General features: G+C 40.1%; 1 protein-coding gene across 6 annotated transcripts in view; it reads left to right on the top strand.

Annotated features, from left to right (window-relative positions):
* The first annotated feature begins 3,587 nt into the window (after positions 1-3,587).
* LOC120309694 (cytochrome P450 2J2-like) overlaps positions 3,588-23,863 on the top strand; it is a 42,337-nt gene continuing 22,061 nt past the window's right edge. The window contains exons 1-2 of one of the 6 annotated variants that reach the window (XM_039347196.1): positions 3,588-3,714; positions 10,644-10,748. Coding sequence is in view for 2 of the 6 variants with exons in the window: in XM_039347192.1 (XP_039203126.1) it covers positions 18,297-18,470 (174 nt within the window). In the remaining 4 variants the exon portion in view is untranslated. Of the gene's footprint in view, positions 3,715-7,117; positions 7,204-7,939; positions 8,047-10,643; positions 10,749-18,296; positions 18,471-23,863 lie in introns of those variants that run through there. The other 5 variants (XM_039347195.1, XM_039347194.1, XM_039347197.1 and 2 more) reach the window with 5 other exon arrangements.

Here is a 23,863-nt window from a genome sequence, read left to right as displayed (position 1 = left end):
AAGCAGAGTTGTCATTCCCACCTCAATGAGGACTAGGGTCTTAGGTTCCCTCCACGAGGGTCATCCTGGCATTGTACGAATGAAGGCTCTTGCGCGCAGCCATTTGTGGTGGCCTGGCCTAGACAAAGACATTGAAGCTAAGGTGCATGCATGCCACCTTTGTCAATGCTCGCGCCCTGATATGCCCCAAGCTCCGGTACATAGATGGAAGGAAACACAGTCTCCATGGTCTAGGATGCACATTGACTACGCTGGGCCCTTTCAGGGTCAATTCTTCTTGGTTCTCGTTGACAGCCATTCAAAATGGCTTGAGGTTGTACCTGTCTCATCCACCACCACTGCAAAGACCATTCAGGTACTGAGGGGGATTTTTGCTGCACACGGGCTCCCAGACGTCATTGTGTCTGACAACGGCCCACAATTCACTTCCTCCGAATTTCAAGCTTTCTTGCAGGCTAACCTGATTCGTCATGCCACCTCTGCACCCTTCCACCCGTCCACCAACGGTATGGCTGAACACATGGTTCGCATCACCAAGGACGCCTTGAAGAAAATTATTTATGGAGACTGGCATCACAGGTTGGCTGACTTCCTCCTTTCTTATCGCACCACACCGTCCACTTCTACAGGGAGAAGCCCAGCTGAACTTCGTTGGGGGCGCAAACTAACTACCAAACTTGACCGGTTGCATCCGGACAGACTGCCTCCTTCTGTCTCTCACCCCAGGGCGCCTAGGCAACTACTTGTGGGTGCCCCGGTTTGGACTCGTAATTACGGGCCTGGTCATACATGGGTCCCTGCTTCTATATCCAGGGTCACAGGTCCTCTGTCTTACGAGGTGTCCCTGGACAACGGTCGTGTCCTGCGTCGACACATCGACCAACTTCGCCCTAGATGGGACCTTTCCGCTGAGACTCCTGGGTCTTTTCCAGGGGGGGAGGGGGAACCCTTTGGGCAAGGGGAAGGGCATGGGCTGATGCCCGTTATCAATGGGGAAGCTACAAACAGCTCATCTCAAGATCCCGCAAGTGCTCCCAACAGGAAGTCATGGAGCCCAACTAGAATCCAGGCATCAATGTCTACTCCAGCCAGGGAGTCACCCCGGGGGCATAATCACTACTCACCCGCATCACTCAGTACTCCAGTCAGAGAGAATACCCGGGAGCATCCCAACAATCCATACCCTGCAAGAGAGCTGGCACATACTCCTTCTAGTTGGCCCAACACTACCCCTGTCCCTAGAAGGGGGCATACACACAGGGAGGTGGTCGAGGAACCAAATCCCGACTACAACACCTCTGACTTCACTCAGGGATAACTGAGTTTTGGGACAGTACTGAAAACCACACAAGCCCGGACACAGAACGGGATGCAGGGGACAGACAGCCTCCTGACAGGTCTTGGACAGACCTAAGAGGTTCTACAGAAACGCCCAACAGTGACAGTCACTTAGAAGGGCCAGAGAGCCTACAGCTAGGCAGGACAACCAGGTCAAACCAAGAAAGAAGCCCTGGCCTGACGAGCCCGGTGGGCAAGCAAGCAGGCCAGGCATTGGAGCACAGTCCTTGGGAACCACCAGGGTGTAATAGGGGGGACAGGCACACATCACCCCTCAGTCAAGGGGCACTTGGCAAGTACCCAGAACTTAGGAGGTCACAGAGAGCAAGGAAATCTCCTAAGTACTTGGAGGATTTTGTAACTCTATTGGCAAAACAGAGTTAACAGTGAGAACAGAGCACTTAGACTGATGGAAGCAAAAGTAATACCTGGCATTGGGTAGTATGGCACTACACTCGCAATAGGTTATGTGTTACTATGGCATGGTTAATAGTTTTAACCCGGGGGGAAGGGGTGTTATGTCCTGAGCCTGTGCAAGCAGGCTCGGGGCATTCCAAACGGTCCTGGGCAGGTGCAAGCTGCCCGGGACCAGACAGGCTGTCGCCAGTACTTGTGCGCATGCGCAAGTGCTGGCGCACCAAAAGTTGCAGATTGACCCAGGAAAGGCCTATAAAAGAGGCCGAGAGTTTTGGGCGTTGCCAGTGTCTTCTAACTGTAAACTGAACAAAAGAATAAAGAGTTCCTGAGAACTACAACTGCTTCTCGTGTCTTGCTATTTCGCGAAGGACTCAACAATTCATATTCCCAATTTGTCTCTCAGCTGCTTTCAGTAGGAAAGGGGTGGGAGTCAAAGTGTGTGGGGGGAATCAGGATCTTCACTGGAAAAAACAAGAGTAGGAGCAATGTACACCAATGTTCCTGAAGCAGATTCATAGTACAGGACATTTTCCATATAAATTATTGCCTCTTAGATATACTGAAGATGACAGATGAGAATGCCAAGAGGATCTTCAAGATCACATGAAATATTAATACCACTTTACAATGCCTTGGTAAGGCCACACTTGGCCACAAGGACGAGGGGGGACATAATAGCCATGTTCCAATATCTCAGGGGCTGCCACAAAGAAGAGGGAGTCAAGCTATTCTCCAAGGCGCCTAAAGGCAGGACAAGAAGCAACAGATGGAAACTGATCAAGGAGAGAAGCAACTTAGAACTAAGGCAATGGTGGCGAACCTATGGCACGGGTGCCAGAGGTGGCACTCAGAGCCCTCTCTGTGGGCACGTGCGCCATCGCCCCAGTCCTAGGCCTTCAGCTGGGTTTTATAAAAGCTTTTCGCTTTAGGCCTCCGCCGCTGTGTGCAAAAAAAAAAAAGGTTCAGTCAATTTCAACTTCTCACGGGAAAAAAAAAGATCTTGCAAAGTTGGAATTGATTGATTTAACTTTTTAGTCCCACCCAGTCTGCCGTTACCACCACAGCCACGCCCACCCAATAGGTCACACCCAGCCAATGGGCCACACCCACCTGGCACCCGATGATGCATAAGTGGGTTTTGGATTTCAGTTTGGGCACTCGGTCTCTAAAAGGTTCGCCATAACTGAACTAAGGAGAAACTTCCTGACAGTTAGAACAATTAACCAATGGAACAACCTGCCTCCAGAAGTGGTGAATGCTCCAACACTGGAAGTTTTTAAGAAGAGACTGGACAGCCATTTTTCCGAAATGGTATAGGGTTCCTGCCTGAGCAGGGGGTTGGACTCGATGACCTCCAAGGTCCCTTCCAACTTTATTATTATTATGGATCATCGCACAGTCAGCCAGATGTTCAGACTGGATTTGGCATTTTGTCTACCTATCGAGTCCTTACCCAGGACGTGGGATAGGCAGATGTGGATGTTTGACACTCTTTGTCTGACTCTTCTGATGAGACCTGTCCAGTATGGTTGAACCTCTGGCATAGCTCTCATCTTCCTCAGAGTACACAAGCCCCACAACCAAGGTAGTGCTTCACTGGGGGTTGTTGTTATTATTATTATTATTATCACCATATCATCATCATCATCTCTGAGGACAGAAGCAGAATATTTCTGCATGTGCAGGACCACAGTGAACAGCTTGAAAAGAGCCTGCTGCACCTGGAAAACTGAGTATTATATGGCAAATATGGTACAATATAAACAAACAAACTCAGCTTATCTAGATGTTTCCATTTCTTTCTTTCTTCATTTTAGGGAGCAGCTGTTTTACCAACCTGTGCTCTGTTCTCCTTGATTCTGAACAATGGGAAACACTTGAAAAATCCAACCCCAATCATTTTCTGGACAAAGAAGGACACTTTTGTCACAAAAGAAGCATTTATGCCATCTGGGGCAGGTAATGTGCAGGATTTCTTTTGCTTGTAAGGAAAGAGATTGCAACTCTCTCCCAAATTATTGATTTGAAAGTGCAAGTCATTTGAAAGTGCAGGAGGGGTGAGTGCATGCCCATATGCGTGTGCACTGGCCAACTCTTCACATGGCCCAGTGGCCAAGTGGCTGTGGCCTGGTAGTGGTCCATGGCCCACAGGTTGGGGATCCCTGAATTAGAGGACCTCTCTGTGTTTGGCTCCCTTTGTTTTTTGAGAAATCAAAAGCTGCTGTTATTCTCTTCAGTCAATAGAGTGTGCTATTCAATTGGCTGAAAGATAGAAAGGAAACACACAGGTAATCATGGAGATAAAAGTTTTATTTAAAAAATTATTACAATCTTTAGAAGTTAACTTTTAGAAAATTGAAAAATTGCTGGATAATAAATTGAATATGATTCATATGGAACACAAACAAAAAAAAGATAAAATGAAAATAAAGATAAGGAAGGACACCCTATAAAACCCTAACCCTATAAAAGCTGAAAACCTAAACATATATATGTCAATGCTGCTAACATCGGATGTTCTTGCTTTGACAACAGATGGAAAGGTAGCCATTTTTTCTCTATCGCTTTTAGAGTTTGTTGATGCTGGGAGGGGGAATGTGGATGAGAGTCCAGCTAGTCATAACAATAATAACTCAGCCATGGGAACCCAAGGTTATTAGGTCCAGAGTTGATAGAGATTTGGCGGGCTGGAGAGATGGGCAGAAAGCCCACCCTTTAAGTTAATTGGCTTCAACTCTGTAGTGCCGATATTTTGTTTCTCGAATAAAAGATTCTTTAAAGAAAACAATGCCTCAAAGCTCTTTTGAAGAGATTCAACTGTGAGAGGGACCTCGGAGTCCTAGTAGACAATCACTTAAATATTGTGCTGCAGCTGCCAAAAAGGCCAACACAGTGCTAGGCTGCATTAACAGAGGGATAGAATCAAGATCACGTGAAGTATTAATACCACTCTTCAATGCCTTGGAGGCCACACTTGGAATACTGCATCCAGTTTTGGTCACCACGATCAAAAAAGATGTTGAGACTCTAGAAAGAGTACAGAGAAGAGCAACAAAAATGATTAGGGGACTGGAGGCTAAAACATATAAGGAACGGTTGCTAGAATTGGGTATGTCTAGTTTAACGAAGAGAAGGACAAGGGGGGACATGATAGCAGTGATCTAGGGGCTGCCATAAAGAAGAGGGAATTAAGCTATTTTCCAAAGCACCTGAAGGCAGGACAAGAAGCAACGGGTGGAAACTAATCAAGGAGAGAAGCAACCTAGAACTAAGGAGAAACTTCCTACAGTTAGAACAATTAACAGTGGAACATCCAGAAGCAGTAAATGCTCCAACACTGGAAGTTTTTAAGAAGAGACTGGACAGCCACTTGTCCGAAATGGTGTAGGGTTTCCTGCCCGAGCAGGGGGTTGGACTAGATGACCTCCAAGGTCCCTTCCAACTTTACTACTATTATTATTATTATATCTGTCAGAACCATGACAATATACTTTCAAAGAAATCTCTACATGGATTTTAAGAGAAAGACAGAAATATTTTCTTTTGCCAGATTTAAATCAGGTGAAGACTGCACTTCATCAGGTCAAATGAAAAGATGTGAATTTTAATTTTCAGAGGTTGCAGTTTGAATTACTGTATTTTCCAGCGTATAAGACGACTTTCTAACCATGCAAATCTTCTCCAAAGTCGGGGGTTGTCTTATACGCCCAATCATCTTATACGCCAGAAAATACGGTATATCCCATTCAAAGGATTATTGATTTTTGCATTGAAAATGCACTAAAGTTTTATCAAGATTTAATAGAAATGGAACCGAGGGGAACAGATGATCAGCAACTTGGAAATCATGGAGGAAGGATTGGAGGAAGTAAAAGAATAGGAGGCATATGTTGGAGGAGAAGATACAAGATTGAAGTGGCATACCTACAGAGTTGTTATCTTTAGCTCGCTCTGGTTCCTTCTATTAAAGTTCTGTTTTATCATGTGTTTAATTTCCAATTGACAAAATTTTCCCATGGAAAGAGTTCTTCTAATTAATATTAAAATCTTTATAAAGTTTTAAAACACCCCACTGCAAATGTTCTTTAAGGCAGAAGTCCCCAACCTGGGGCTGTGGCCCACTGCTGGTCCATGGCCTGTTGGCCACCAAGCCACGTGAGTGGCTAGCCAGTGAGCATGCGTGTCTATGCACACTCACCCCCCACACTCATGCTAGCATCACCGCAAGGGTCACTAGGGTAGGGTAGTGCAGGTGTTAGTATCACTGTGAGGATTGTGTGGGCACTAGCATCCCCATAAGGGTTGCTGTGAGGGTCACACAGGTGCTAGTATTGCTGTGAGGGTTGTGGGCACTAGTGTTATCATGAGTGTCACACATGCGATTGTGGCCCCGTTCACATCACATGTATGTTCGCAGCCCTGTTTGCATTGTGTGCACGCATGCATGCATGAAGGCATTTGCCCCTTTTCTTCCAGGCCGCCAACTCAGAAAGATTGTGGACCTCTTCTTTAAGGTCCATCTAGCCCCTTAAATTTTGAAAGTCAAAATACTAGTCCCCCTTTTATTGTTTTCCAAAAATTAAAGTTTTACTGCAGGATCCAATCTGAGTCAGTCACCAGGACCAAAGGTTTATTCTTTCAAACTTTAGGGCTCATGCTGGAGCCCATCCTCAGAGAACCTCTCTCTTTCCAGAATATGCATTGTATTTATATGGTTCGTGGTTGTGTGTAGTTTTTAGTTGTTAATTAGGGTATTAAGTCATTAAAAGTTTCCTTGTCTTGATGCACCCTTGGGGCCTAAGTACTGATAAACTGGTGGTAAATCAGCATGCCTATTGGATCCTGGAATGTTATCCTGGGACACATATATTTGCCTTCATTTGCTAAAGTTTTATTTTTTAATCTTTAAACCTACATAGAACTTCTTTTAGCCATGGTAAAAGAAGATTCTCCTGACAAAATAAAACTTGCTGTTTGGAAGGTTCTTAACATCTACAAAATCAATAATAAAGAGCTTCTGAAAGTAGTTAAGAGAAGAAATGCCGTGTTTCCCCGAAAATAAGACTGGGTCTTATTTTTTTGTTTTGTGCCTCCAAAAGGGGCACTAGGTCTTATTTTCAGAGTAGGCCTTATCTTACCTCCGGCACCAACAGCCCCACCCAGCCGGTCCACTTCTTCTGAGGCCAAAGTTCTGCAGCTACATTCGGGCCTGCATTTTGCAGTCAGGCCTTTCCAGAAGGCCTAAGCAGCCAAGTACCAAGTTATGGATTCAATCCATAGCCTGGTGCTCGGCTGCTGAGGTCTTGCAGAACCCAGCTATGGATTGAACCCATAGCTTAGTTCTTGGCTGCAGAGGCCTTCCAGAAAACCCTGTGATGAGAAATGCAGGTCTGGCTGCAGAAGAGGCCTCGGAAGAAGTGGGCCGGCAAGGAGAAGCCTGGCTGCAAGGTAAGTGGGTGTGGGGCAGGTGGGGTAGCTCCACACCCCCACATCTGCCCTAGCTTGGTTTTTAGGTGTGTGCCTTGCCCCAAAACTAGGGCTTATTTTTGGGATAGGGCTTATATTAGGCCCACCCCCCAAAATCAAGCTAAGGCTTATTGTTGGTGTAGGCCTTACTTTCAGGGAAACACGGTAGATGAACTAGTGTCTCTATGAAGATGCTGAATTATGGTTTAGGCAATGATTTTCTCCCAGGTCCCCCAGCTCTCAAATCTACTGGAGATTGCCTTTTAGTATCTCTTCACTGGAAGATTCTCCATGGAACAAATCTGTGGATAATCCTCTCCTTAATCTGGGAAGCAGTTTTGAGGAACCAATTCATTCACTGGCTCCTTTTTTCATCACATTTTTTTCAATTCTGCAAAAGCAGACTCATGTTCAGTGTACCATTGCTATCCTCCTGGAAATTTTATATATTTTATGCATTCAGTAATGGCTATTAGGAAACAACAAGAGTATATCCTTTATCCAAAATTTCATGTAGTTAGAATTGAGGAATGATTTCAGATATGAGGCAAATTTCAGATGTGGCTGAAGGTGATAATTTATGAGAATTGACTTATGGTCCATTTGACCTTCTGGTCTTGTTACAAGATTTGCTTGTCTTTCTTGTAGATTTATGAAACATTTCCATTTATCATAAAATATCTCCCAGACTCTTACCGAAAAATATTTTTTGCTATAGAGTTTATCATTACTTTTGCAAAGAAGGAGATCACACAGCAAAAGAAAAATCAAAACCTATGTGAGCCACAGGAATTTGTTGATTTTTATCTATTTCAAATGGAAAAAGTAAGCATTTATTTTGCATGTATTTATTTATTTTATTAAACAAATGTATATGGCTTATAATACTAAAACTCCACAACATAAAAACCACATTCCGTCCTCATGGCAGCAGTAACATAATCAGATCAACCACTTGATTGACTCCATCTTCATTTCATGGTCCTGACAAAACAACAGGAACTTTTGGGAAAGCAACAAGGTGGGAGTCAATCATATTTCTGGGGATATGGTGTTCGATAGAGAAGGGGCCACTACCAAGAAGGGCCTTTTATGTGGTCTCACCAAATGTACATCCCTAATAGATGGGATCCATTATCTACCCTGCCTTCCAGGTGGACCTTCAAATGGACTGGCTAAGAGAAAGTTACTGGCTCAAGATCACATTGCTTGCTTTGTGCCCAAGGCAGGGCTAGAACTCATGGTCTCCCAGTTTGTGTCAAACCCAAAAGCAATAATGACAGTTGGTGATACTTCTAAACTTTTATTGTTTCATACCTATAGAAAAAAATCTTGGAAAACTAAGCATCCTGCTTTCTGCATCTACAATATATTCTATATACTATTAGAAAGATGCTATGTTTACTCTCTTTCTCTCACATATAATATCTGGATTGAATCACCTCTTAGTCCTTTGGAATGCATTCCCTCCCTCCAAGGAATCCACATCCTTAGTACATTCCATCACATCACCAAACTTGTTCTATTTAAAGGTTGGAGATAGGTAAAAACCTGTTAAGTGTTGTATTGACCCACTGGAGTTTTGGGAAAGGATATCATGCTATGGATCCTCCATCAATGGAGATTTTTAAGAAGAGATTGGACAACCATTTGTCTGAAATGGTATAGGGTCTCCTGCTTGAGCAGGGGATTGGACTAGAATAGAGGTTCCCAACCTGTGGGCCGTGGGCCACTAGTGGGCCTTGAGGGGTTTGCAACCAGTTGGCGGAAACGGCTGGCAAACAAACAGACATGAACGAGCATCTTCACTTGCGCAAGCAGCAGGCAAGTATGCATGCGCACTCTCCATTTATGCGAGCGGCAGGCAAGCATGCTTGCCACTCATGCAAACGGAGATGTCAGCACTTGCTGGCCACTCACGTGGAACCATTCCCCTCCCCACCCTTGCTGATCTACAAAGCCATTGGGGAAATCTGGACTAGAAGAACCCCCAGGTCCCTTCCAATTCTGACATTCTGTTATATACCATACTCATATATAATTATAAAGATAGAAATTATGATTAATAAAAGGAATATCAATTGAAAAGCCACATCCTTTCATCCCAGCCCTCGGTGGCTTGATTGGTGAGTGGCTTTCCTGCTTAGAGGAAGAAAGGATGTTTCACTCCCCACTAGAAGAAAAAGAAATGACATTATTTGGAGGTAATAAAAGAAATAATAATTTCGGCATGCAACTTTGAAATAGGGGATTTTTTTTTTCTGCAGTTTTAAACAGTTTTGTCCATTCTTCGGATTGGCAAAAGCTGAACCAAGATGTCTAAATTGTTCCAAATATTTAGTTCCACTGAAGTTGTAAAGTTTGTATTTCACAAATATACCCCACTTTTATATTCACTGTAATAGTAATAGTAGTAAAGTTGGAAGGGACCTTGGAGGTCATCTAGTCCAACCCCCTGCTCAGGCAGGAAACCCTACACCATTTCAGACAAATGGCTGTCTAGTCTCTTCTTAAAAACTTCCAGTGTTGGAGCATTTACTGCTTCTGGAGGCAGGCTGTTCCACTGATTAATTGTTCTGACTGTCAGGAAGTTTCTCCTTAGTTCTAGGTTGTTTCTCTCCTTGATTAGTTTCCACCCGTTGCTTCTTGTCCTGCCTTCAGGTGCTTTGGAAAATAGCTTAATTCCCTTTTCTTTATGGCAGCCCCTGAGATATTGGAATACTGCTATCATGTCCCCCCTTGTCCTTCTCTTCGTTAAACTAGACATACCCATACTGTCATTAGCTTTGTTCCATCCTGATGGTTTAGATCAGGGATCCCCAACCTCTGGGCTGTGAGGGGTTTGCAATTGGGCCGCGGAAACAGCCTGAAAATGCATGCATGTGTACACATTCATCTTCACTTGCACGAGCAGCAGGTGAGCATGCGCATGCACTCCATTTAAGTGAGCGGCAGCTCATGCGTTCATGCCACTTGTGCAAATGGGGCTCCATGCGCACACTTGCCGGCCACTTGCACAGAACCATCCCTTCCCTCTCCTACCAGTCCGCAAAGCCAGAAACATTGGGAAGCTTTGTGTTAATCTATAAAGATGAGAAAATATTGACATTATATTGCTAAAAAAAATTACAGAATTAAAAGGGGCATTAGGCTGCTATTTACCCTTATATAAATTTGCATGTTATTTTATACATATTTTTAAAAACAATAAATTTTAGAAGATCCCAATTCTTTTATAGCCTCATTAAGTCATCCCACTCTCACAATTAATTGAATGAAAATTAATATAGTATTTTTTGGCCCTTAGTGGCAATTGGGACCAAAGTTTCTGTCACTAAGTGTCAGAGTCATAAAGTGTGATGTCATGTGAGGGCCAAGCAGTATGGGCTTTCTCTTTTTATATTTTTATCATAATCTTGTAGGGTAGAATGAATGCAGAAGTGATGTCTCTCCAGAATAAAGGCAACATTAGGAAGTAGCTGGAAAAGCTGTCTTGACTTCTCTACATGTCTTGTGAGTGACTTCAGGTAATGATTGTGAGGGAAAACATTTGACCAGATGACTGGGTTGGATGAAAGGCTGTGCACCTGGCCCAGAAAAAGATTTCCAGATGTATCGATTAACAAAATATGTTTTAAGGAGGAACCAATGAGTCACTGAAAAGCTTATACCTTCAACGAAAGGAATTGCCTATTGTGAGCAAAGCAGATTACAGAGTCAATGTCTAAACACATCAGATGTTGAACCAAAGGGATAGTTTGATCTGAATGACAGAGTTGCAAATCAATTTCCACGTAGAGTCCCATGCAGTAATTCATACACAAGGTGACTAAGGCATGCGTAATGATTGGTAGGACCTCCCAATGCAAGGAGGACTGCAATTGACATATTAGATAATCTGTGAAAGAGCTTTCCTGACTACAACTGGCACCTGTTTCTTGAACAGTGCAGCCCCACACAGTTTAGAAGTTTTTGGAACTGGGTGGACCATAAACAAAGGGCTGATCAGTTTTATTAGTATTAAACTCCCAACTATTTTTCCCCATCCAACAATCTCCAGATATCACCTTCTCTACCTTGCTTGGTTAACCCAAGGTCCTGTTTATAACTGGGTCTCAGCAGCATGCTTATGGTATTTATATCATTAGATGACCCTATAAAGTGGCAACTTTATTACATTACCTGGATATAAAATAAATAAAGAGATAACTAAATGTTAACTGTAGAGATAAGGGCCAGGTAGAGGTCGGGAGCAGCAAACTGCCCCCTCCAAAGCCTGCATGCCTCTTCTCTCTACATGATCTCATCCCTTCACATCACCATGGCAATGTACCAGGCTGGTGCAATGACTTCACCTGCCTGATATCAGCTAGGTTACACCAACAGAATGTAGCAGCAAACTGCTCCCTGTTTGGGGCCTCCTAGCTGATATCTTCTTAAGGATTGGGAAGGAGTTTAACCAATAAAATGCTATGCTACGCTATTGCCATGTTAAACTTTTGCTGCTTGGAAAACTATAAAAGAATAAACGCTGCGAAGGCGGTCCACCATATTTGGAATATATGACTGAGCACTGATTCCTTCAGTTAACAAAAACACAAGTACAGAAGATAAAATAATTGATTGGGAAAACTGGCTTTCAGATTGCATAAAAAGTTAAATATTTGTGTATGATTATAGCTAATATTTGTGATATCATATATTAAAATTAAGAAAGATTTACTGAGATGGGAACTTGCAATTGCTATTGTTTGGTAGAATCTCTGTGATAAAAATGAATATATTTTTCCAAACACTAGCAGTTTAAAAAAAAATTATGCACTATTTATTTTTTATTTGTCAAACAAAAATTACAAATCCGAAACAAGCAAAATCAGAAAATTAACATATCTATCCTCCCTGTGACAGGGAGGATAGATATGTTAATGCACTTAGGCATGTCCCCTTAGGGACCCCTTAGATGTGGAGTGAGGTCCACAGAAGTTAAGTTAAATTAAATTTAAACTATGAAAGTTAATGGCTGAGACAATTGAATCAGGTAAGATATTCCAGACTTTGACAATTCTGTTACAAAAATTGAATTTTTTATAATCAAGCTTAGAGCAGTTTACATAAGTTTAAAGTGGTTGTTCACACACATTACTTTACAATTATAGGGAAAGTGTTACTATATACAATTTTTGTATGCAATACCTAGGTCTGACCACAACCATCGCAGTTCTAAGCTATCCATACTAAGAATTTCAAGCCTGGTAGCATAAGATAGTCTATTATGGACAGAGGAATGCAAGACTTTTCTTGTAAAGTAGTTTTAAATTCGCTCAATTGTATTAATGCCCGATATATGGTAAGGATTCCAGACACCTGAACAATATTCTAGGACTGGCCTAACATACATTTTGTAAGTTCTAATGACCAACACAATGTTTCCAGAAAAAAAAACTTTGTAGAATTAAATTCACAACTTTTAGTGCTGTTTTAGCAATGCTGTTACAATGAACATAAATTGATAGAGATGAGTACACTCAGGTCCTTAACAAAATAAGGATCATCTATTAGATCAGTGCCACCTAACTTATATTTTACATTCTAGTTTTGTTTTCCAATATGTAAAATTGAGCGTCTGAAGTTGTCAAATGGATGACCATTCAAAGATGTGGGCAATGTCATTTTGTAAAACAAGTGAATTTTCAGTAATATTAAACAATTTTACATCTTCAGCAAAGAAGACACAATTACTTTTAAATTGACCACATGTCATGTATGTAAATCAGGAAAAGAGTAGGTCCAAGGATACTGTCCTGAGGAACATCACTGTTAAGTGATGCCAGATCAGACAATGAGTTACCTATTTTAACTTTCTGCAGAAGTCTATATAAATTACATTTACAGCTTTGCCTTGATCAAAGCATGTAGTCCAAATATTTTTACAATGCAGAAGTTGTAAATTACACAACAATTTTTTTCTGAAAGCAAACTGTTTGCTGGCTAATATGTTGTTTTCCTCCATATGGCAAATAATCAGTTGGTTTATAACTGATTCCATGACTTTGCATGTAAAGCAACAAAGAGAGATTGACCTTTAATTTTCAACTAAACTGAGATCACCATTTTTAAAGATTGAATAACCATAGCTAATGACTATAAATTTGGCAAAGTATTAGTTCATAACAATACTTCAAAAATTGAACACAAAGGTTTGGCTAGAACAGGGATGTCAAACTGCCAGCCCGTGGACTGGATGCGTCATGCCGAAACTGCCCCTAACCCATTGCTGGCAGTGGAAAAAAAAGTTGTGATACGTCACAACACGTCACATGACATTGCTAGTTTGACACCTCTGGGCTAGAATATTAAAAAGTTTTTTCAAGAAAAAAGCACATAGGACCAATAGATAAGGATGACTTTAAATTACATAAGGCCATTTTAACATCAGTTGCAAATTTGATATTTAGCAGTTTGCAACAACTGTTTGTAATGCTATTTTGGAATGAAGGAATGCAAACATTGCTATCAACAAAAACTGAACTAAAATATGTTTAAAAGATTAGCCTTAGAAACATTATCAGTGCAATCGACCTGTTCAACTCTTTTAAGATGGAACTGCATGTGAATCTTTAAGTCTCTAGCTGACAAAGTTATAAAAACCGCAAGTTGAGTTTAAATTTAACAACTTTTCCTCTTGTTTTCAAAATTTAAAGAAGTAGCAAAAAGATATATCTATATTTGTCTGGCAAGGGAAAAACTTGTTGTTCTTATACCACCAAAGAATTTTGACTTGCAGGATCCAAGAGAGGACCTTTTCTGCAGTGGCCCCTCCCCTTGGAATATTCATCTGCTGGAGGTGAAGTTGGGCCCACATTACTGGTCTTCCAGGAGGACCTTAAAAGCTGTCATGCCAGCTGGCCTGAGGCCCTGATAGAGGTGCTTTTTGATGGGGGTGGCTAATAGGGTAGAGAGAAAATTATTATTATTATTATTATTGATCATCGCACAGTCAGCCAGATGTTCAGACTGGATTTGGCATTTTGTCTACCTATCGAGTCCTTACCCAGGACCTGGGATAGGCAGATGTAGATGTTTGATGGTATTACCGATATCGTCACAGGATGGAAGCAGTTCCTAGTAAGGCTGCCTTTTGCAATTGACTAATAGCGAATTTGTCAATGCCAGTGGTGTTCAAGTGATGCTTCAATTGTTCTGGGATTGCACCCAAGGAGCCTATTACTATTGGTACTACCCTTGCTTGTTTTTTGCCACAGTACTATTATTATTATTATATTAAATTCCAACCCCCATGTTGCCTATCCTCTTGGTTTTTTAATTTTTAATTAATCTTTTTTTAATTTTAATGATTTTGCATTATTTTTTATCATTCTATAAGTTGCATAGAGTCACTGCAAACGGTGAGATGGACAGCATATGAATTTAACAAATAAATAAATTCTAAATGGCAGAAACAATTCCTCACTTCATTAGTAGCTTCATTGTGAATTCTAAGTCTCGTTATTCTACTCTTGTTATTAATTTGGACATCTTTATATTTAATTTTAATCTCACTTTTTCACGGAGTTTCTTGGTTTTTGTTACTGGAGTTTGCAATGCAGCATACTAGGCTATAGTTAACTTCCATGGAGATGGTGAGGAATGAGACCGCATGTTTGTCAGCATCGCATCATAATTTTTAAATTTTATACCATAAACATTGGAGTTGGAGTTTTTGAAGCATTAGTCTTAGTTTTGGTTTGTCTATGATAAGCTAAGTTATTGCAGAAGTATGATGGACTGATAGCAAAATATATAAACTAAAGGTGGAGCTCCCAACATCTTATCTCAGAAAAAAAATACTTCAAATACTTCAATTATTTGAAGTATTTCTTCTTCCAAATTTAAAATCATGCTCATCTTCTTCCAATAAAGCTTTTCTTAATATATTCAGCATGTAAGTGGAATATATAAGAGGAGAGTATATAGCTTTGTCTCCTTTGCTAACCTGGAATCAGTGAGTTTCTCTGTATTTCTGGCCAGTATATGTGTTCCTCATGAAGACAATGAAATATTCTGGGATTCCCATTTTTCCAAGCACATTCCACAGCTTGACATGATCAATAATAATTTTCTTTCTGATATTTCTTTGATGTTCTTTAATTATCCAGAGCAGTGGTTCTCAACCTGTGGGTCGGGACCCCATTTGGGGTGGAACGACCACTTCACGGGGGTCGCCAAACAACGCAGCCCGCCATTTTTTCCCTTCTTTTCCTTAGCTGTGCTACTCCCTTTTATTCTATTGGCTTTTGAAAGCCAATAGAATAGACTCTCTTGAATAGAGTCTAATTCTATTGGCTTTCCAAAGCCAATAGGAATTGTCCAGGCTGTCTCTGCCCTCCTGAGCCCGCCAAAAGTCCCAGTCTGCAAACGGTGCTGCACCGTTTGCGTAGTCCTCGACTTACGACTGGTTGGGGTCGCGGCATTAAAAAGGTTGAGAACCACTGATCTAGAGTACATCAGCAATACCGTTTCATTTTCTTCAGCCTTTTCTAAAGCCAGCTGGAATATCTGGCACCTTTTTTTCCATGAAGGGCTGTAATTAGTGTTGAATGATCCTAAAATTATTTTGCTACCATGTAAAATTATTTGTAATTACAGTTTGTACATTCTTTAAGTCACCTCTGTTTTGGTGTTGGAATGTAGATTGACCTCTTCCGATATGTTTGCCACTGTGTCATTCTTCAGACTCACTGGCATAGTTTAGTTAGAAATTTGATTTATTACTTGAGCTTATACACTACTTGTCAGACTGATAAATTATATATATTTTAAGAACATCTAAAGCAGTGGTTCTCAACCTTTCTAATGCCGCGACCCCATAATATAGTTCCCCATGTTGTGGTGACCCTCAACCACTTATACATCACCGAGTGCCAGGGGCGTGGCCAAAGAAAATGGGAAAAAATGGCGGACAGCCTTGTTTGGCGACCCCCGTGAAATGGTCGTTCGACCCCAAATGGGGTCCCGACCCACAGGTTGAGAACCACTGATCTAAAGGAACAGGTTACAGATAGATAATCCAGAGCATGTGGGGAGACCTGGCCCCCTAGAATCACTAAGAGTTGGACACTACTGAACAGATAACATCATTATCAATCCAGGAGTCTATCTATGTTGTTGCTAAGAGCTAACTTGATGGCACATAATTATTTAAAATATCTTTTGAGCATTATTGTATATATTGATCTTCCCATCTTCACTGATCAATAGACATCAATAGGGGAAGCCATTTGACAATCTGGAGTTTGGTCTCATGAATATGCTAATGGTATTCTCTTATTCATCTCAATCCAAGGCTATCTTGGAGAAATACTGAAAATCTTGTCTCAAAGTCTAGAGGCTGTAGGGGAGAAACAGGTTAAGATATAACTCTAGTAGGATGGGGTACCTATGGATTTAGAGGTCAGTAGACCCTGAGACAAAACCATCTCTATACAGAGTTATGCTCCTTGGGCTAAGTTATAATCTTTTGCCCTACATCAGTGTTTCCCAAACTTGAGAATTTTAAGGCATGAGGACTTCAACTCCCAGAATTCCACAGCCAGCAACGCTGGCTGTGGAATTCTGGGAGTTGAAGTCCACATGCCTTAAAATTGTCAAGTTTGGGAAACACTGCCCTACATAGTGGTTGTTGCAGCTAATAATAATAATAGTAAAGTTGGAAATCATCTTGGAGGTCATCTAGTCCAACCCCCTCACTCAGGCAGGAAACCCTATACCAGTTCTCACATTGTATGTTGTAGATGACTCCTGTTTTTTCTTTTGGGGTTGCTGGATCTTTTGGTTTGTCCTAAGCAAACCAAGCAAACATCCTATGCAAACCAAAAGACCCAGAAACCCCAGAAGAAAAAAACAGGAATCATCTACAACATGCAATGTCAGAACTGCAGCAACCACTATGTAGAACAAACAGGCAGAAGGCAGAACGCATCCATGACCACCAACTGGCAGTCAAAGGCATGACAAAAATTATTTAATTACACAATATATAGGCAGATTTAACCATAGTTTCAGTTGGGAAAATGTGACAATCCTAGACCAGGCCAAATCCAAAAATGCCAAGAAATTTCAAGAGGCCTGGCACTCTGACAAATCAGCCATCAATAAACACATAGACATTAACTATGCAAAAGAGACAATCAACCAGCCCCAAAGAGAAAAAGTCTCCAGCATCTCTCTATCAGTAATCAGCACTCAGATCAGCATAGATTAACTCCAAGGTCAACTTCAGACCAGAAATCAAGTAAGCAATACCCCAATCAAGAAACTGGCACAGAGCCATTAGTAAACAGCTCAGCCAAAGAATCCCTAAGACCACCCCCCACCCACTCAGACAGGCAAGACACCAGAATATAAATTGACAGCAAACTCTACTCCATACTCTACCAGCATTGATGATATTACCTAAATCAGAGGTCCCAACCTTTTGGCACCAGGGACTGGTTCCATGGAGAGAGTTTTTTTCCGCAGACTGGAGGGAGCGTGGTTTTGTGTGTTGCCTGCACCCCACGAATGGGGCTTTGCTAGCTTGTGCGGACTGGTTGCTGGCATGTACCAGTCCATGGATCAAGGGTTGGGGACCCCTGACCTAGATAGGGTAATGAAACATCTGCAAGAAAACAAGCAAGCTCAAAGAGCACCAAGGACCCCTCATTTCAACCCTGAGCTACAAATATTCTCCTTCATTAGTTGTACATAAACAATATGACTGATAATTGATCACCTGCATGGCCAGGGTTGGGTTAGAGTGACCTTTGGTATTAAACATCTCATCAAATGTTTCTCTCACCTCTTTAGTAATTAATTTTATCTCAAACATCCATAGACAATCACATTCCTGGGCTTCTTGATTGAGGTGTCAGACGGTATCTTAATAAGTAGAGATATATAAAGGCTGATAGTAGCAGAACAACAAAGAGAAAGAAGGAACAATAGCTCAGAAGAAACCAAGGAACTGATAGAGAAGACGTTTCTCCCCAAAGGTGATACAGCAGGCATCCAAAATTAAAGAGTGAGAAGGCAGAATAATGTTGCAACAACTTTTATTTTGGATCATTAAGATTCCATACATGATTCTTAGCTTTTTGAAAAAGTTCTACTTACACGAACATAAACGCTATCCACCAGGACCTTTTCGGCTTCCTTTCATAGGAAGCCTGTGGCGGCTTGGGATTCATTTGTCGGAGAAGACTTTCAGAAAGGTATGTTTTTCTAAATACTTGCTCCATCAAGAAGCAGAGGAGAAGGAGGTGCAAAGCTTTAGAAAGAAAGAATTATTTTCATAGATTCCATGTAGATCAGTATTTCTCAACCTTGACAATTTTAAGGCACGTGGACTTCAACTCCCAGAATTCCACAGCCAACACTGATGTAGATGGTACCTTTCTATAATAAAGTACTAAAGGTACCAATGAGTCATAAGAAAAATCATATGGAAAAGAATCGGAAACAATCAGTTCAATATTTATCCATTTCAAAAAGCCTGTCTAAAATGACAGATTGAAAGTTAGAAAACAGCAAGATGAAGAGAATGCACGATGGCATAATTAGATAAGAGATGGACTAGTCTTCACTGGGCATGTTCCTAGCAAAATTATAGAGAGCTGTCTGTCTGGTATATCTGGATTCTACACTCTGCAGAGGACTGGATTCAGCAGCTGATCTGACACAGTTTATGAAAGAGTGGATTTCATAGGCTGGGCTTTCCCTGATATCTGAAAAAATAAAACTATTCAGAAAGAGAGTCTTAGTCCTAGCAATAAGAGGAGTTTGAGAATGGAACCCAGGGAGATGGTGACCTTTCTAATGGATATTCTTGGAGCAGCAGATGGACAGCTATTGGGGATATTGAAATTCTTCTTGGACTAAGTAGGGAATGAGACGTGATGCCCTCACTTTCCAACTTCACATGGCTGAGTCTGCATAATGTGCTATGTTATCCTTCCTTCAAATAAATAATTGAATGGGCAGACTTCTCATGAAAATGGCTAAGTTTTTCTTTTTTCCCCCTTTCTATGTTGCTGTTATAAATCTTTATAACAAGATAATGATGAAATCTGAGTAATATAATGTAATGTTAATAGAATAGAATAGAATAGAATAGAATAGAATAGAATAGAATAGAATAGAATAGAATAGAATAGGAATTGGAATTGGAATAGGAATAGGTCCTAAACCTATGATCACAATTGATCCCAAAATTTCCATTGCTAAGTGAGACATTTGTTACGTGAGTTTTATGACCTTTCTTGTCACAATTGTTAAGTGAATCACTGCATTTGTTAAATTAGTAACACAGTTGTTAAGTAAATCTGGCTTCCCCACTGACTTTACTTGTCAGAAGTTCGCAAAAGGTGATCACTTGACTCTGGTACACTGCAACCATCATAAATATGAGTCAGTTGCCAAGAATCTGAATTTTGATCACATGACCACGGGGCTGCTGCAATGGTTGTAAGAGTGAAAAACGGTCATAAGTTATATTTTTCAGTGATGTTGTAACTTCAAATTGTCACTAGATGAACTGTTGTAAGTCAAGGACTATCTGTATGGTAGTGTAGTGTGGTGTAGTGTGATATGTTAATATAATATTAATATAATTAATAATATAATATAATATAATATAATATAATATAATATAATATAATATAATATAATATAATATAAATACAATAATGCCAATTTAGTGAAGTTTTTAAGGCATCAAGCTAGAAACTGGGGACATTGACTGGAAGTCAGTTCTAGTCCTACCTTAGGCATAAAACCACTTCGATGACCTTAGGTCAATCATTTACTCTCAGCCCTAGGAAGGAGGGAATGGCAAACTACTTCTGAAAGATCTTGCCAAAAAAACTGCAAGGATTTGTCCAGGCCAGTTCCAAAAATCTGACATAATTGAAAGATAGATACATACACACACATACATACACACACACACACACACACGACTGCAACTCACACCACAGGTTTTATTGTAATGGTTTCAATCTTAAGTCAATTGTTTACTATTAAAAATTTCCATTGTGCTGTAACTACATAAGAAAAAAACCAGAACTTTTAAAAAAAAAAACAGCACCACATATTATGGTACCTATAGAAATTTACTTAGATAAGAGTTAGATAGCAGAATAGGACAAAAACAAAAGCTGGATGCAAATCAAAAACTGGATACAAAATGGAAGAAAAACTTGAAAGAAAGTTAAATTACAACAATGGAAAAATAATGGAATATGGCTATGTGTTATGACTATCGGAATTAGGGTGTCTAGCACAGGGTGCTTCTCACTTCCTTTAGAGATAATTAAGATTTAAAAGGAAAATATCTTCATCTGGTTCAACATAATTATCTAGGTCAGGGGTCTTCAAACTTGGCCCTATTATGACTTGTGGACTTCAACTCCCAGAATTCCTGAGCCAGTACTGCTGGCTGAGGAATTCTGGGAGTTGAAGTCTACAAGGCATAAAAGGGTCAAGTTTGAAGACCCCTGGTCTAGGTTATATCATATTGATTGAGATTGTTTTAATTTATATACAGTATATTTAATTACAACCCTAATGGTGTTGGATTGTAGAGAGTTCTCTATGAAAATCATCCTTCATGTTCAAATACTCGTGTCTGAATACAGCTTTGTTCTGGATTCATTTGCCATTCCAGTAACAACAGCATTGCTAAGTTATAAGCTGCCAGCCCCATTTTATCTTTGTCTTAAAAACTTTTGTAAACCCAGCCATGGTGTCAATAGCAGGTATTCTATTAATTTAAAATTCATGATTTGAATAAAGAAATTGAAATATAGTATTTTTAACAAAAAATAGATGATGATGATGATGATGATGATGAAGGTGATGATCTGCTTTTATGAACTGAAGCTTCTTTATAAGAGATAAAAATGAATTATTTACAGTAAGAGAAAATAAAATATATTTACTGGTGATGTTCACTATAATACCCCTTTGTAGTGAAGGACTTTATTTACACCATATGGTTAACTACAACAGTTAAAATCCTAAGAAGTGTATTCACACAACTTTCTTTAGTTTGTTGCTGTTATTGTTTTGATTTAGTATGTTTTCATAAATCCAACTCTAAGAAAATGAGGTAATTCAGTAAGCAGAACAAATGATGACTTTTCACCAATCACTTTCTGTCTCAGCTAAACTTAGCTTACGTGTTTATTGTGATAAAAACATTGGTTTGAGACGTACACAATAAAAGTGGGGTGTAAATTAATCAAACGAATGCATTGGCTCAGAAGTATATCTGACTACACTGCTCTTTTATACTATCATTCTATTGGACCCAATACATGGGTTTTGATTGATATGCTACTGCAGTAGAACTGAAAGCATCTCTTCCTGAGAATAAATGATGTGATTTGATTTGTTTTCGCCACAGATAATGCAAGAGGCTCTCCTATATTCCAAGTTTTAAGGGATCTGGTAATAGCAATAGAAATGCCATTTTGTGCGTGGTGCCTGATATTATGTTTTCTTAGGAGCTTATTAAAGGGATTGATATCTTTGTAAAATCATCAGTGGCCTGGCTTCTGGGCCAATCAGATTTTAGGGCAGTTTTTAAAAGCAGGATTTTAAAGAGAGGCTTAAAAGATCATTAGGTTTTATCACCTGTGATTTCAGCAGCAACAACAACAACAACAGCAACAGAGACTACACATATATATTAATCAGTTCATTACATTTTGTGCATTGCCACTATTATTAAGATAATAACCATTCTTATATCACATGTATTCCACATACTGCTGGTATCCTTGTTTACAATTCTTCTATTTCCTCAACAATTGGTACACTATCTCAGAAAACTATTCCATGCATCTAGTGAAGCAAGTTATAATCTATGACAAATTATGCTACAATGGTTGTGGGAGACATTTATGGATTTTGACTGTTAACAGAGACCAAAGCGTTATGCAGCAGCAGCAGGATCTGTTATAAAGTAAAACTGGGTAATTAGCAGTAATATCTGTTTTAAAAAATCTGACAACTTGATATTTTAGTGCACAGATCCCAACCATTATAGAGAATGGGCAAAAGTGGAATCTGAACTTCATGAGCTACATATTAAATCACCTTGCTTAACCAATTTACCATCCTAGGTGATTAACAAATAAATACAACAAAGAGAACCAGCCAAATAATTTCTCAATTTCTCAATATCCATCCAAAGCAACTGTCTTAAAATAGTAAAAAAATAAAAGTAAAAAAAATAATTAAGCAAACTGATAAATAGCCAAACCATGTCCCCCCAATTGAGTGCTGAGCCCCCAGTGAGGGGGGGGGAAACTATTTCCAATGGCTTCCAGATTGGCAGGGATGATGGAGCTGCTTCCAGTTCCCACTTCATGGATTGTGGCACACAGAATAACCCCCTCAGGTGAAGAGTACATACAGACACACGCACACTCTCATGAGAGCTTTCCAGTTTACAGGATTTTATTCAAAATGCAGCAACCTCACTTCTTGTGATTGTTTTTTGTTGTTGTTTTGCTATTTCTTAACCCAGCAAAACAAAACAGGTTTTCAATCCAAGCAGAGCTTTCATCGAGTTATCTTAACTAAACATGCCACATTCTTTTCTCTCTTTTCTCCCTTCTTTCTTACTGATAAATAGCTGCAAAGCACCAATTAAAAACATAAAATAACATTGAACCAACAAGTAATATAGTTCAGTTGTGGGATTCAAATATGTTAACAACCAGTTCTCTGTGTGGATGCCGTTTCCGGAAGTCCATTCTGGGCCTGGGCAACAAAAAATGAGCTACCAGTGCGAACTGGCTGAATCCCACCACTGATCTAGTTGTCAGAAATTGTAAAGCAATATTTCTTTTCAACAATCAAGGCAAGGATTCCTTTTTCTGGTAAAGTCTATCTTTTCATGTATGCAATCTAGAACATTGACTAAATCTGAACCAATTTGTACTTCTATTCTTTATTCCTAGTTTGTACTTAGAAATAAATAAAGAGCAAAATTGCATTGGCTGACCCTTTCCCCCTTTGGGCTGCAAGTTGTTTTCTCTGGTTGGCTGGATATGATGTCCCTCTGTTTCTTGGCTTCCCAGAAATAGGACAGGATACATTTGTCCCATGTGGTCTTTGGACTCTCTCTTCACAATCAACTCAAAAGTTTTGTCTTAGCCCATCCTAGAAATATTCACAGTCAACAGCCAATTTTGTCTAAAAGCCATACTGTCTGCCATCTAAAGCACTGACATTGCTTCTCCTTCTTTCCATGTAACTTTTATTTACATTACCAGATTTCTCCTCCTTGTCAGCTCACCCTTTTTTCTTAGGGTATAGGGTACAAAAACTTGTTATCTCCCCCATGTTAGAAAGAACAATAAATCTATCTGGATGTATATGTGATAAGTTAACCTAGAGCCGTTGGTAATTGTATGTTATCACACATATATATACACAAAATAACACGAAAAACTAATAATGTGGATCCTAAACACAAATGTCCTTAGAATACAAGCAAAGGTCCATTATCTCTTATTACAGATTGGGGTAGTTGAATGTGATGCATCTATTTATATTTTCTAATACTAAAACTAGAACTGTTGTCATCTTTCTG

The sequence above is a fragment of the Crotalus tigris genome, unplaced genomic scaffold, assembly GCF_016545835.1.
Source record: "Crotalus tigris isolate CLP2741 ecotype Arizona unplaced genomic scaffold, ASM1654583v1 scf7180000018055.714482, whole genome shotgun sequence".
In the NCBI taxonomy this organism is placed as follows: domain Eukaryota; kingdom Metazoa; phylum Chordata; class Lepidosauria; order Squamata; family Viperidae; genus Crotalus; species Crotalus tigris.
Note: the sequence above shows the minus strand (reverse complement) of the source record. Positions and strands in the feature narration are given on the sequence as shown.